A 14,912-nucleotide genomic window follows, 5' to 3' on the forward strand; every position below is an offset into this window, starting at 1 on the left:
CATATTTACAAAAGGATATACTTGCTTTGGAGGCAGTTCAGAGAAGGTTCACTCGGTTGATTCCGGAGATGAGGAGGTTGACTTATGAGGAAAGGTTGAGAAGGTTGGGCCTCTACTCATTGGAATTCAGACGAATGAGAGGTGATCTTATCGAAATGTATAAGATTATGAGGGGGCTTGACAAGGTGAATGTAGAGAGGATGTTTCCACTGATGGGGGAGACTAGAACTAGGGGCATAATCTTAGAATAAGGGCTGCCCATTTAAAACTGAGATGAGGAATTTCTTCTCTCAGAGGGTTGTAAATCTGTGGAATTAACTGCCTCAGAGAGCTGTGGAAGCTGGGACATTGAATAAATTTAAGACAGAAATAGACAATTTCTTAAATGATAAGGGGATAAGGGGTTATGGGGAGCGGGCGGGGAAGTGGAGCTGAGTCCATGATCAGATCAGCCATGATATTATTGAATGGCCGAACAGGCTCGAGGGGCCGTATGGCCTACTTCCTATTTCTTATGTTCTTATAATGGAACCGCTCCTGCTTGATAGTTTCACAGTTCACTGGAGCATATTAATGGCTTTCTTTCATGAAGTGTTTGATTTGGCTCATTATACACTGATACAGAAACTTTTATAAATCGAATATACTCATTTAAAGATTAAAAGATATATACGTAATGATACATTTTATGCTCAGTGCATGGAAATACAGGGAAAGAACTAGGAAAATGGAATCAGAGTGCATGCGCCACCACAGGCTTGATGAGCGAAATGAACCAGCTTCTGTGCTGCCAATTATATATTCTATAGACCGATTTTCATCCTCCCCTCTCCCCCCCCCCCTCTGCTCCAACATTGAACAAGGACAAAGTAAATAGCCTGGACATCCTCAGCAAAGGCTCCTTCCTCCTGTCTGGTTGGTGTTCTCCAGCAGTAGCCAAGAAGGTCCCAAGATCTGGTGGGCCACTCTGACATATTAACATCTTTGAAAGTAGATACGTCACTAGGACTGGATGAAATATATCCAAGGCTATTAAAAGAAGCAAAGGAGGAAATTGTGGAGGCTCTGACAATCATTTTCCAATCCTTTCTGGCTATAGGAGTGGTGCCAGAGATTTCGAGAACTGCTAACATTGTATCATTGTTTAAAAAAGGAGGAAGGGATAAACCGAGCAATTACAAGTCTGTTATTTTAACCTCGGTGGTGGGAAAATTATTGGAATCAATTCTGAGCGACAGTATAAATCTTCATTTAGAAAGACACAGATTAATCAAGGACAGTCAGCATTGATTTGTTAAGGGAAGGTCGTGTCTGACTAACAATTGAATTTTTTGAGGAGGGTCGATGAGGGCAGTACGTTTGATGTAGTCTACATGGATTTTATTTAGAAAGGCTTTTGACCAGGTCCCACATGGCCAGCTGATCAACAAAGTAAAAGCCCATGGAATCCAAGGGAGAGTGGCAAATTGGATCCAAAATTGGCTCAGTGGCAGGATTGTGGTTGACAGGTGTTTTTGTAATCGGAAGGCTGTTTCCAATAGGATTGTGCAGGGTTCAGTACTCGATCCCTTGCTTTTTGTAGCATATATTAATTATTTTGATTTAAATGTAGGGGGCATGATAAAGAAGTTTGCAGATTATACAAATATTCGCCATGTAGTTGATAGTGAGGAGGAAAGCTTTAGACTGCAAGAAGATATCGATGGACTGGTCAGTTGGGCAGAAAAGTGGAAAATGGAATTCAATCCGGAGAAGATTGAGGTAATGCATTTGAGAAGGTGCAACAAGCCAAGGGAATGCACAATAAATTGGAGGAGCAGGGCAGATCGATAAGATAGTTAAAAAGGCGTACGGAATGCTTTCCTGTATTAGCTGAGTCATATAAGAGCAGGGACGTTATGCTAGAACTGTATATAACACTAGTTAAGCCACAGCTTGAGTACTGCGTACACTTCTGGTCACCATATTACAGGTGATTGCACTAGAGAGGATACAGAGGAGATTTACGAGGATGTTGCCAGGACTGGAAAATTTTAGCTAAGAGGAAAGATTGGATAGGCTGGGGTTGTTTTCTTTGGAACAGAAGAAGCTGAGGGGAGATTTAATTGAGGTGTATAAAATTATGAGGGTCCTAGATAAAGTGGATCGGAAGGACCTATTTTCCTTAGCAGAAGGGTCAATTCCAGGGGGCATAGATTTAAAGTAGTTGATAGAAGGATTAGAGGGGAGATGAGGAAAGAATCTTTCACCCAGAGGGTGGTGGGGGTCTGGATCTTACTGCCTGAAAGGGTGGTAGAGGCAGAAACCCTCATCACATTTAAAAAGTACTTGGATGTGCACTTAAAGAGCCGTGACCTACAAGGCTACGGACCAAGAGCTAGAAAGTGGGATTAGGCATGGACAGATGGGCTGAATGGCCTTCTTCCGTGTCGTAATTTTTCTATGACTCTATGATTCTACCTTGAGGAGTCCTCTTCACCTTGCTGTCAGGGCCCACTTAGACCAATTTCTTGAGGCACCCTGCATCTAGGTGCACATCAGCAGGAGGAGGCTAGGAATACCCCCCTCACCTAATGAACAGGATTGTGATGCTGTGGGTCTGCACCCCAAGGGAAACCTTAGAAGCCTCTTACTCTTGGTTGATGTTATTTAAAACATTGAATTCTGTTTCCATCTCCGGATACATTACACATGCTTTGGAGATAAGGGATTAATATTTTATTGAATATTTGTCTGTAGAATGAAACACGTATTACAGCAAGTGATGGTATCAAGAATTCCCAAGGCCTGATATGCCACGATGTTAAGACACAAGCTAAAGTTCCTTGCTGCACAGCTCCGGCAAGGGATGAAAAATTGCTCTGTTCATTATTGAGTAAATTCACCAATCCTGTACTCCCACTGGGTAGCTATGCTTGAAGGGAGCATAGGTCAAAGGTATGCTCCCCACTGGGAGTGCAAGATTGGTGAACTTACACTTATGTCATAAATCATAAGCAGATGGTCTTTGAATGCATGTATATTAATGTTATATCTAGTGAGCAGAACAATTCTTCCTCCAATACTTTGAACAACAACTTTAGAAGACTTCATCTGCTGCAGAGGTAACAGTGCCGGGGCAGGATCAGGAACCGTTGCAGGAGATTGTCTGGCTCTAATAACACAATACCTTTATTTTTACATTGAGTTTACAGCACAGAAACAGGTCATTCAGCCCAACTGGTCCATGCCAGCGTTTAAACTCCGCATGAGCCTTCCCCCCCACCCCACTTCATCTAACCCCATCAGTATATCCTTCTATTCCTTTCTCCCTAATGTTCTTATCTAGCTTCCCCTTAAATGTATGTATTCTATTTACTTCAACTACTCCTTGTGGTAGCACGCTCCACATTCTTACCACACTTTGGGTAAAGAAATTTCTCCTATTGGATTTATTAGTGACTGTCTTATATTTATCACCTTTTGTTTTCCCTCACAAGTGGAAACATTTTCTCTACATCTACCCTATCAAAGCCTTTCATTATTTTGAAGACCTTTATCAGGCCACCCCCTCAGCCATCTCTTTTCTAGAGAAAAGTACCATAGCCTGTTCAGCCTTTCCTGATAAGTATATCCTCTCAGTTTTCTGGTATCATCCTTCTTGCACATTTCCCTGTGCCTCTATAACCTTTTCCTAATATGGAGACCAGAACTGTGCACAGTACTCCAACTATGGTCCAACCAAGTTTTGATACAAGTTTAACATAACTTCTCTGCTTTTCAATGTTATCCCTCTAGAAATGAACCCCAGTGCTTGGTTTGCTTTTTGATATTCTCATTAACCTGTGTCATGACATTTAGTGATTTGTGAATGTATACCCAAGATCCCTTTGCTCCTCTATCCCATTTAGATTCTTATTATCTAACCAGTATGTGACCTCTTTATTCTTCCTATCAACATGCACCACCTCACAATTACCTATATTGAAATGAATTTGCCAATTACACATTCATTCTGCAAGTTTATTAAATGTCTTCTTGCATTTAGACAAAGCTTTCAAGCAAGTTTTACCTGAAAAATGCCATGAAGGAGAAGCCATAGCCATGTTGCTCTGCTATTCCGGCACACACCACATTGGCCGAAGCTCCAATCAATGTTCCATTGCCTAGAATGGCAAAGGGAAATTATCAGACATTTAGAACAAAAAAGACAATGAAATATCAATGATCATGTCATATGTTCATGAAAAAGTCAAACGCAATTAACAAACCCAAGAATGGCGTAGGAACCTTAATTAATTGGTTGGACAATTGAAGGTAGATTAAAAACAAGTGCAATTTGTACTTCTTATAAGAGATGCAAAATATGTAAATGATGCTTTGTATCTTCATGGCAAAATTTCATTTATACAAACACAAAACCAAAAAGTGAAAACAGGGAAAGTACTTCGACTGTAATGCCCTAATCTCCCATAAACGGAACCTGGCTCAGTTGGTAGCACTATCTCCTCTGACTGTGAAGGACGTGGGTTAAAGCTCCACTCTAGGATTTGAACACAGAATCGAGGCTGATACTTCTACGGCTCCTCCTGATTCCTCAAAACAACTGAGGACCGCTGATGGCCCCCTCTCACTACCCCTCTCTCAATTACTTCCACCCCGCTCCTATCCCGTGGGCACTTGGCGCCGGCCTAAATTGGTTAGGGCAGACAAGCGATTTGCATTGGGACGTCTGATTGGCTCCCGCAGCTCGCCTGAATTATGATGACAAGGCACGAGAACGAATCTAGTTTGGTTTCCGTGCCTCTCTGTTCTGAAGTACCATCACTATGCACTACAGGAATTGCTCCCGGTTTGGGGCGCTAACTAATTTAGACTCTTATCTTTTGGAATTTATATTAAACCCTAGCTCCATTTGCCTTTTTAGGTAGAAGTAGAGCACCCAGGACACTATTTGAAGAAGAGCAGAGAAGTTCTCCTGGTGTCCTGAGCAAGATTCATCCTTCAACCAACACCAACAAAAATAGATTAAATGTTCATTTATTGTATTTGTTGCTTGTGGGACCTTGCTGTGTCTAATTTGGCTGCTAAATCTCACTGCATTGAAACAGTTACTACATTTTAAAAGTATTTAATTGGCTGTGAAATGCTTATGGATTTCCTGAGGACATGAAATACATCATATTAATGCAATTTTTTTTTATAACAGCACTAAAAATTGTTAGGTCGCTACATGCTTGATATATTTAGAAGAAAGCTGCCAAGGCTGGAAAACTGAAATATAAACATGAAATGCCGCAAATGCTCAGTAGGCCAATTGATTTTGACTGCCTTCATCTGCAGGGTGATACCGGTCTCATAATAACGGGGCGGTAAAGCTACCTACCTTAACAGGCCACCTCCATTTGAAAAGAGGCCTGGCGCGGGTGTCCAAAGCAATCGACTGTTTAAGGCAATAGGCCCCTTTTAAATATGGAAACAGACCCAAACCAAAATCTAACCCTGCTCTGTTTTTGACGATATTGGCAGTGGGATAAAAATTGGCCAGGACACCGCATAAGTCACCTGCTCATCTCCGAACAGGCCGCAGAATCTTTTACATCAATCCGAGAGGGCAGACGTGGCACTTGGTTAATATGTCGCATCCAAAAGGCTGCACCTCCAACAGTGCAGCACCCTCTCAGTACTGCACTGAAGTGACAGCCCAGATTATGTACAAGATACCAATCGTTCGGTGAAGATGGTGGATTGTAAACCAGCCTTTGCATACTGCTGATAAAGTGTCATTATGCGTTTGAAAACTGTCAAATAACAACGTACATACTATAGGTTGGAGATTAAATTTACTAAGGTTAAGGTATGAATGTTTATGACATTCGCACCACATTATTCTCGCTGCTATTTTAACAGGCCCGTTAACCTGCTTATTTTAAATAGCTTAATGCTGCCATTAAAATAGAGGGGAGAGGAAGTTATAGAAGCCATTACGTTTTTGCATGATAATATCGCTTACAGTAATTTCCAGACGTATCTATTTAATAGCGCAATTTCCAATTTTAAAGGGGGCACTCAATCATCCATTCAATGCATTTTAATTTCATCTTGAGCCCCAAGTTTGTACTTTTTTCAGCAACACTCATAAGATGAATGGTACCTCTTCAGATGCTGTTTCCTGTCATTCTGTCCGATTAACAATAGATTGTCCATTGCTGAGCGAGATTCAAGCTGGGGCATTGATTTTCCAATTTTGATTAGCCTTTCTTACAAGAGAGGCTTATGCACGCACCCCTTTATTCGCTACTGCCCACAACTCTTTTGCTGAAACAAAATAAACATTAACTCAAGTGCCCCCTTATTAAAGGGGGGAGACACTCCAAACGCTTTTCAAGTGCCCTTTTTTTGTTTTGTTTTGCTACTGCCCACATTCCCTGTCAGACTTTGTGTCTGCCTCATCAAGTGGACTCAATCAATGCTCGTCTGCTTAAACAGATGTCAGTCTGGTGCACTATATCCCTGTGCATTTGCTGCTCGCCTTGGCACCGTGCTGGACCACATGATCCACCCCGACCAGTCCTACACGGTCCCGGGCCGGACAATCCACGATAACATCCATCTGGTCCGGGACCTCATTCATCATTCCCAGGAGGCTGGTCTGTCGGTCGCCTTCCTATCTCTCGACCAAGAGAAGGCGTTCGACAGGGTGGATCACGACTATCTGCTCGGAACTCTGCGCGCTTTCGGGTTCGGGACGCATTTCGTCGCCCGGATCCGACTTTTGTATGCCGCCGCGGAGTGTCTGATTAAGGTTAACGGGTCCTTGACGGCGCCCCTTCGCTTTAGGAGAGGGTTGCGCCAGGGATGCCCCATGTCCGGCCAGTTATATGCTATCTGCGTGGAGCCTTTCCTGCGCCTCCTGCGGACGAGGTTGACGGGACTGGCTCTGCAAGGGCCGGGCGTGGAGATCGTCCTCTCGGCTTACGCCGATGACGTGCTCCTTGCGGTAGAGGATCCCGCTGACCTGCGGAGGATGCGTGAGTTATAGGAGATTTACTCGGCCGCATCCTCCGCCAGAATCAACTGGGAAAAATGTTCCGGACTCCTGGTGGGTCAGTGGCGGGTGGACTCCCTGCCGGAGGAGCTCAGGCCTTTTGCCTGGAGCACGACCCATCTCCTCTATCTGGGAGTCTACCTTAGACCCGACGAGGAAGCCTGGCCGGCGAACTGGCAGGAGCTGGAGGCCAAGGTCGCCGCTCGCCTAGGGCGCTGGACAGGACTGCTCCGAGTGCTGTCCTACAGGGGTCGAGCGCTAGTCATAAACCAGCTGGTGGCCGCAATGTTGTGGTACCGGCTGGTCACTTTGACCCCTCCCCCTGCGTTTGTCGCCAAGATACAGAAGAAGCTGGTGGACTTCTTCTGGAACAACAGGAAGCACTGGGTCTCTGCTGCAGTCTTGAGTCTCCCGCTTGAGGAAGGCGGTCAGTCGTTGGTGTGCGTCAGCGCCCAGCTCGCGACTTTCCGTCTTCAGACCCTGCAGAGATACCTTTACGTCGAGCCCCCTCCTAGGTGGTGTGCTCTGGCAACGTATTTCTTCCGCCAGCAGCGCGACCTCAATTACGACACGCAGCTCCTGTTTGTGAACTTGGGGGGTGTCAGGACCGCCCTCCAGGAGCTGCCTGTCTTTTACAAGGAACTCATCAGGGTCTGGAACAAAGTCTCCACCAAGCGCAGCTCTCCGCCGGCTGGAGTGGCGGCTGTCCTGCAGGAGCCGCTGCTCGGGAATCCGTACCTCCACGACCGAGGTTTTATGTGGTGGTCGGAAGAGAGGGCTGTGGCTGGTGAGGTGACCAGGGTCAGGGACCTGCTCGATGGCGGAGGAGCGGGCTGGATGGCGCCAGGCACGCTGGTGCGGCGCCTAAATTCAGCCAACGTCTGCCGCGCGGCCGAAGCCATCGAGTCGCTAAAAACAGCTTTGGGCCCTGACTCTGTTAGGTGCATCAAGGAGGCTCAAGCACGTGGGGAGATCCCGTCCGAACTGACCCCCGTCCGGACGGAATTCCTCATCGGCGCCAAACCCCGGAACCTCTCTCGGGAGCCGGCGCCTCACAACTTGAGCCGCCTCGAGGAAATCCCCTCCGTGCCTTTCAGTTTCGCGCGGAGGGGTTTCCTGTACGGGCTGCTCCTGCACACCCTCAACTTTGCCATCCTCGCCGGCCGTCCGGACACGCCATGGCGTACCATCTTGCCGTCCGGAGGAGGCGGGGGTCCCCGATGGAGGGCACTCTATGCGGGAGTCCTCCCACTATTCATCGGGGACTTGGCCTGGAGGGTGATGCACGGAGCAGTGCCGTTCAACAAATTTTTAAGCCGGTTCACGGACTCCCAGGCCACCTGCAATTTCTGCGGTCTGGAAGAGTCCGTGTTTTTATGGAATGCACGAGGTTGCAGCCCCTGTTTTATTATTTAAAGGGGCTGCTCCTGAAATTCTGGCTGCACTTCAGTCCCACTCTCCTGATCTTTGGGCACCCTGTGCGGAGGGGAGCGGGTAGGTCCGAGGGCCTCCTCGTAGGACTGCTCCTGGGCACGGCCAAGGGTGCCATCAGCCGGTCCAGGCAGCGGGCAGTCGAGGGGGTCGTTCAACCTGACTGCCTGCCTCTCTTCCGCGCGTACATCCGCGCCAGGGTGTCCTTGGAGATGGAGCACGCGGTGTCCACCGGTACGCTCGCGGCCTTCCGCGAGAGGTGGGCACCGAAGGGACTGGAGTGCATCGTCACGCCTGGCAACCAAATTTTAATTTGATTTTATGTTTTAAAGTTTAATTTGTTTTAATTGCCGGTGCTTTTAGTGTCCCCCTCCCCTTTTATAGGGGGCACTGGAGGAAAAAATGTGATTTTAGTGCCCAAAAAAAAACCCCAAAAAAAAGAAAAACACAAAAAAAAACCCACAAAAAAGAAAAAAAGGACCTTGTAAATGTCTGGTGTGTCATCCAGGGCGGGTGGCATGGTTTAATGTTTATGTTTTTTCAGGTAAACTTCAAAAGAGTTTCATGCACAAGGACCCCCAGGTCCCTCTGCACCACAGCATGTTGTAATTTCTCCCCATTCAAATAATATTCCCTTTTACTGTTTTTTTTCCCAAGGTGGATGACCTCACATTTTCCGACATTGTATTTCATCTGCCAAACCTTAGCCCATTCACTTAACCTATCTAAATCTCTTTGCAGCCTCTCTGTGTCCTCTACACAACCCGCTTTCCCACTAATCTTTGTGTCATCTGCAAATTTTGTTACACTACACTCTGTCCCCTCTTCCAGGTCATCTATGTATATTGCAAACAGTTGTGGTCCCAGCACCGATCCCTGTGGCACACCACTAACCACCGATTTCCAACCCGAAAAGGACCCATTTATCCCAACTCTCTGCTTTCTGTTCGCCAGCCAATTCTCTATCCATGCTAATACATTTCCTCTGACTTTGCGTATTTTATCTTCTGCAGTAACCTTTTGTGTGGCACCTTATCGAATGCCTTTTGGAAATCTAAATACACCACATCCATCGGTACACCTCTATCCACCATGCTCGTTATATCCTCAAAGAGTCCCTGTGCATTTGGCCCAGTCAGCCAATGCCGGTGCTTATGCTCCACCCACTCATCTATCAGCAGAACCCTCTATTCCTTTCTCCCTCATATGCTTGTCTAGCCTCCCCTTATATACATTGATACTATTTGCTTCAACCACTCCCTGGGGTAGCGAGCTCCACATTCTCACCACGCACTGGGTAAAGATTTTCAGGTACTGTATGTGCCTGTTGGTGCTGGGGTCTTCTTTGGTGGGCAAGTGGAGGAGCTGCTGCATAACTTTCAATTCTACCCCTCCAGAAATAAACCCTAGTGCCTGGTCTGTTTTGTGGTACCTTATCGACTGGTCAATAGTTCCCTGTGCATTTGGTAAAAAGCAATCAGCAGTGATAACATCAGGTCTCCAATCAATAGCCGCTGACAGAGTTGAGGTGGTTAGGCCAGAGTATGGTAACTAGTTTTTTCTTTTCTCGTGCCTGCCACATATGGTGCCAATTTTCAGCCAGCCCATACATCTCAACCATATTTTAGGGAAGAAAGCAGCTATTTAAAAACCAGTGATTGCGCTGTAAGAATATGGAAATGGGAAAAGGACTCGTCTTGCTTTCAACAAAACTCATTGTCAAAACTTCAAAGAATCGTTTTTGGATGGATCAATGTTACCTGATAAGAAATTGATGTGCAATAATTTCACAGGATTTTTAAATGTATGTATATTTTTCTCACCAATTTTCTCCCCTCTTCTCCTGAAGGCATTTATTTATTGCTGAGATAACTGTTTCATGGACAACTTTCAGTCGCCAAATGGCAGCTATGATGCAAGAGCTTTGATGGTGTGCATCAGCAAATGGTTATATCATAGGATGAATCAAGGCCAAGCTCATCCTATCTTCAGCTGACAGCCATGTGTTTTCACTTCCTGGATTCAGTGAACACCAAGGCAACCCTTACTATCATCCCAGCTGAGATCAGCTGGTTCAGCACAGACTGGTTATCCAACCTTGGATCTTCTTGCTCTGTGCAATTCAGCTACACACTCTATCAATTCTTCAGCCACACTAAAGGGATGATGTAACATAAGCCCTAGTGGTTGAGTAAACTGGTCTTTTAATGGACGATACAATAACAGCTCCCATCTATATATTGTAAAGATTTACAGACTACTTGAAAAACAAGTCTTGGGAGATGCAGCATGCCTCAAGCTTTATTCCAATGTCTGATTCTGGGTTGAAGAAATCATAGAATCAAAGAAATGTACAGCACAGAAGGAGGCCATTCGGCTCATCGTGTCCGTGCCGGCAACCAAGAGCTATCCAGCCTAATCCCATTTTCCAGCTCTTGGCCCGTAGCCTTGTAGGCTACGGCACTTCAATTGCATATCCAAGTGCTTTTTAAATGCTATGAGGGTTTTTGCTTCTTCCACCCTTGCAGGGAATGAGTTCCAGACCCCAAACTCTGGATGAAAAAAATTCTCCTCAAATCACCTCTGAAACAACTACCAATTACTTTAAATCTATGCCCCTGGGTTATTGACCTCTCTGCTAAGGGAAATAGGTCATTCCTATCCACTCTATCTAGGCCTCTCATAATTTTATGCACTTCAATTAGGTCTCCTCTCACCCTCCTCCAATCCAAATGTGTTTTTATTTCAGTTCCATCTCCAACCACTAAATATTCTATACAACTGTATCATTATATCTCCCTATCCTTCAGGAAAGTGAATGTTTCTTTTACCAAGGCATATGGAATACTTGCCTTTATTAGTCGAGGAATACAAGAGCAAGGATATAATGCTTGAACTGTATAAAACACTGGTTAGGCCGCAGCTGGAGTGCTGTGTGCAGCTCTAGTCACCACATTACAGGAAAGATGTGAATGCACTGGAAAAAGTACAGAGGAGATTTACAAGAATGTTGCCTGGATTGGAAAATTTTGGCTATGAGGAATGATTGGAGATGCTGGGTCCGTTTTCTTTGGAACAAAGGAGGCTGAGAGGAGACCTTTTTCAGGTGTATAAAATTATGAGGGGCCTGGATAGAGTGGATAGGAAGGACCTGTTTCCCTTGACAGAGGGGTCAACAACCAGTGGGCATAGATTTAAAGTATTTGCGGGGAGGTATAGAGGAGCTATGAGGAGAGATTTCTTTACGCAGAGGGTGGTGGGGGGCTCAAACTCACTGCCTGAAAGGGTGGTAGAGGCAGAAACCCTCATCACATTTAAAAAATACTTGGATGTGCACTTAAAGTGCCATAACCTACAGGGCTACGGACCAAGAGCTGGAAAGTGGGATTAGGCCGGATAGCTCTTGGTCGACCAGCGCGAACACGATGGGCCGAAATGGACTCCTTCCGTGCTGTAAATTCCTATGATTCTATGATCTCAAAATTCAGTGCAAAACTGGATATAGAGATGATTATTTTATGGTTTTATTGCCATACAGATAAATAACCTATTTAATCTATCAAGAGGTTTTAGATTCTGGTTGGATATTTCTGTTCTGGTTCACTCTTACTAACTTCTGTTCTGATTGACTGTTCCTAATTCCAGGTTCTGTTTATTGCTCTGGTGTTTTAAGCCCTTCTATTGGCTCTTCTCGCACTGGCTCCAAACTTTCAGATATTTTGATGAGATCCGTTCTGATGCTACTGCTCGGGTACATGAACTCTCACTGCCTGGTAGCAGCAGGTTTATTAGATCCTCAGTACCAGTATACCTTTGCTTCCTTTTGCTATACTTGAGCTATTATGAACTCTTTTAATGATTCTTGGTTTCAGAAGTCATTCTGAGATGGGAGAAGCTGTCCTACAAACGATCAACAATTGCACAGCTGAAGCAATAGCATCCCCAGGCATGTTACAACAATCAAGTAGGGCATCTTGAACTCATGCTTTCTTCAACAAGTTTATTTTTGCAAATTGAACAGATTTCTTGGTAATTTGATAGTGACATTCAATGGCATTACCATCGCTGAATCCCCCACCATCAACATCTTGGGGTCACCATTGACCAGAAACTTAATTGGACCAGCTACATAAATACTGTGGCTACAAGAGCAGGTCAGAGGTAGGTATTCTATGGTGAGTGTCTCACCTCCTGACTCCCCAATGCCTTTCCACCATCCACAAGGCACAAGTCAGGAGTGTGATGGAATACTCGCCACTTGCCTGGATGAGTGCAGCTCCAACAACACTCAAGAAGCTCGACACCATCCAGAACAAAGCAGCCCACTTGATTGGCACCCCATCCACCATAATAAACATTCAAGGCTGGATTTTCCAGTCCTTTGCGTTCCAGGTTTCATAGAAACATAGAAATTTACAGCGCAGAAGGAGGCCATTTTGGCCCATCATGTCCACGCTGGCTGACAAAGAGCCACACGGCCCTTGGTCAGCAGCCCTAAAGGATATACTTGCACTGGAGGCCATTCAGAGAAGGTTTATCAGATTGACTCCGGAGATGAAGGGGCCGACCCATGAGGATAGGCTGGACCTATACTCATTGGAGTTCAGACGAACGAGAGGTGGTCCCACCGAAACACACAAGATAACGAAGGGGCTCAACAAGGTGGGTGCAGAGAGGATACCTCCACCCATAGGGGAACCAAAACTAGGGGGCATAGTCCCAGAACAAGGAGCCGCCCATTCAAAACTGAGATGAGGAGAAACTTCCTCTCTCAGAGGGCTACAAATCTATGGAACTCTCTACCCCAGAGAGCTGTGGCGGCTGGGCCACCGAACTCATTCATGGCGGAGTTAGACAGACTTCCGAGCGAAAAGGGAATAAAGGGTCCTGGGAAGCGAGCAGGGAAGTGGAGCTGAGTCCACGATCAGACCAGCCACGATCCTGAGGGGCTGCAGCAGGCTAGAGGGGCCAAATGGCTCACTCCTACTCCTATTTCCCGCGTTCCTGTGTTCTTATGTTTGGTCTCCTTACCTCAGGGAGGATATACTTGCCATAGTGGGAGTGCAACAAAGGTTCACCAGACTGATTCCTAGAATGAGGAGAAACTGAGTAGACTAGGCCTATATTCTCCAGAGTTTAGAAAAATGAGAGGTGATCTCATTGAAACATACAAAATTCTAACAGGGCTTGACAGGGTAGATGCAGGGAGGGTGTTTTCCCTGGCTGGGGAAGTCTAGATCCAGGGAGTCACAGTCTCAGAATAAGAAGTCGGCCATTTAGGACTGAGATGTGGAGAAATCTCATCACTCAGAGGGTGGTGAATCTTTGGAGATCTCTACCCCAGAGGGCTGTAGAGACTCAAGAGGGCTAGACTTTCAACACATCATCGTTTCGCCCTGGAGCAGCATGAAAGGCGATATTCAGGTCCCTTTGCGATCCTCCGGTCCATTATCGCAGCGGTGCTGCTGCACCAGGTGTGCAACGCCTCGAGTTGCGGCACCGGCAGGAGTTTGGACTTTTCCCCGACCTGTCCGCCCGGAGTGCGCCCGCAATGACCGCCTGGGAAATCAGTGCGGTCCAGCCATGCCGGTGGCAGTGAGGAAGGTAAAGTGCTCCGAAGGTAAGTGTGAGCGTTTGTTCTTTTAGTTTTTTTAGCGATTTGTGTGGTGTGGTGGCATGGGCAATGTTTTGGGAATGTTTTTTTTAAAGGTTCCCCCTCCCCGCCCGCCAGGCCTCTCTCAGAACGTACACAGCCCAGCAGTTTAGTTAGCAAGTTTCTCATTTTTGTACCGCGAAAAGTGTACAATGCCTCCCTTCGTGCTGTGCACCCTGACACAAGGCCCAGATGCCAAAACTTACTTACCAAAGCGCAAACTATTCTTGGCCGGTAACTTTCCCACCCTGCCTCAGTTTTTGCCCCGAAAACAGAAAAGCCTAAAATCCAGTCCTCACTCCCTGCCCGGTGCACCGTGGCTGCAGTGTGTACCATCTGCAAGATGCACTGCGGCAATTCGCCAAGGCGTCTTCGGCAGCACCTCCCAAACTCGTGACCTCTACCACCTAAAAGGACAAGGACAGCAGGCGTGTGGCAACACTATCACCTCCATGTTCCCCTCCAAGTTGCACACCATCTTGACTTGGAAATATATCGCCGTTTCTTCATCGTCGCTGGGTCAAAATCCTAACAGCACTGTGGGAGTACCATCAGCACACGGACTGCAGCGGTTCAAGAAGGCAGCTCACCACCACCTTCTCAAGGGCAATTAAGATTGGGCAATAAATACTGGCCTTGCCAGCAACACCCACATCCCTGGAATGATTTTAAAAAAAAGTTTGTGTGGTTGAATCTAAATTTTCTGAACTCTATATTTGTAATCTGGGTTCAAATGATCTGAATCTACTTCATTTGGGTTACAGTATCCAGAAAACCTACGTTAATAAAAAAAATAGATCG

The 14,912-nt window shown here is 46.0% G+C and overlaps 1 protein-coding gene across 1 annotated transcript in view; it reads right to left on the minus strand.

Annotated features, from left to right (window-relative positions):
• Positions 1 to 14,912, minus strand: part of oca2 (oculocutaneous albinism II) — a 692,205-nt gene that overhangs the window by 117,590 nt on the left and 559,703 nt on the right. Inside the window, exon 22 of the mRNA XM_070891615.1 lies at positions 4,052 to 4,145. Coding sequence (XP_070747716.1) covers positions 4,052 to 4,145 — 94 coding nt within the window. The remainder of the gene's footprint in view (positions 1 to 4,051; positions 4,146 to 14,912) is intronic.

The sequence above is a fragment of the Pristiophorus japonicus genome, chromosome 10 (assembly GCF_044704955.1).
Source record: "Pristiophorus japonicus isolate sPriJap1 chromosome 10, sPriJap1.hap1, whole genome shotgun sequence".
Taxonomy (NCBI): Eukaryota; Metazoa; Chordata; class Chondrichthyes; family Pristiophoridae; genus Pristiophorus; species Pristiophorus japonicus.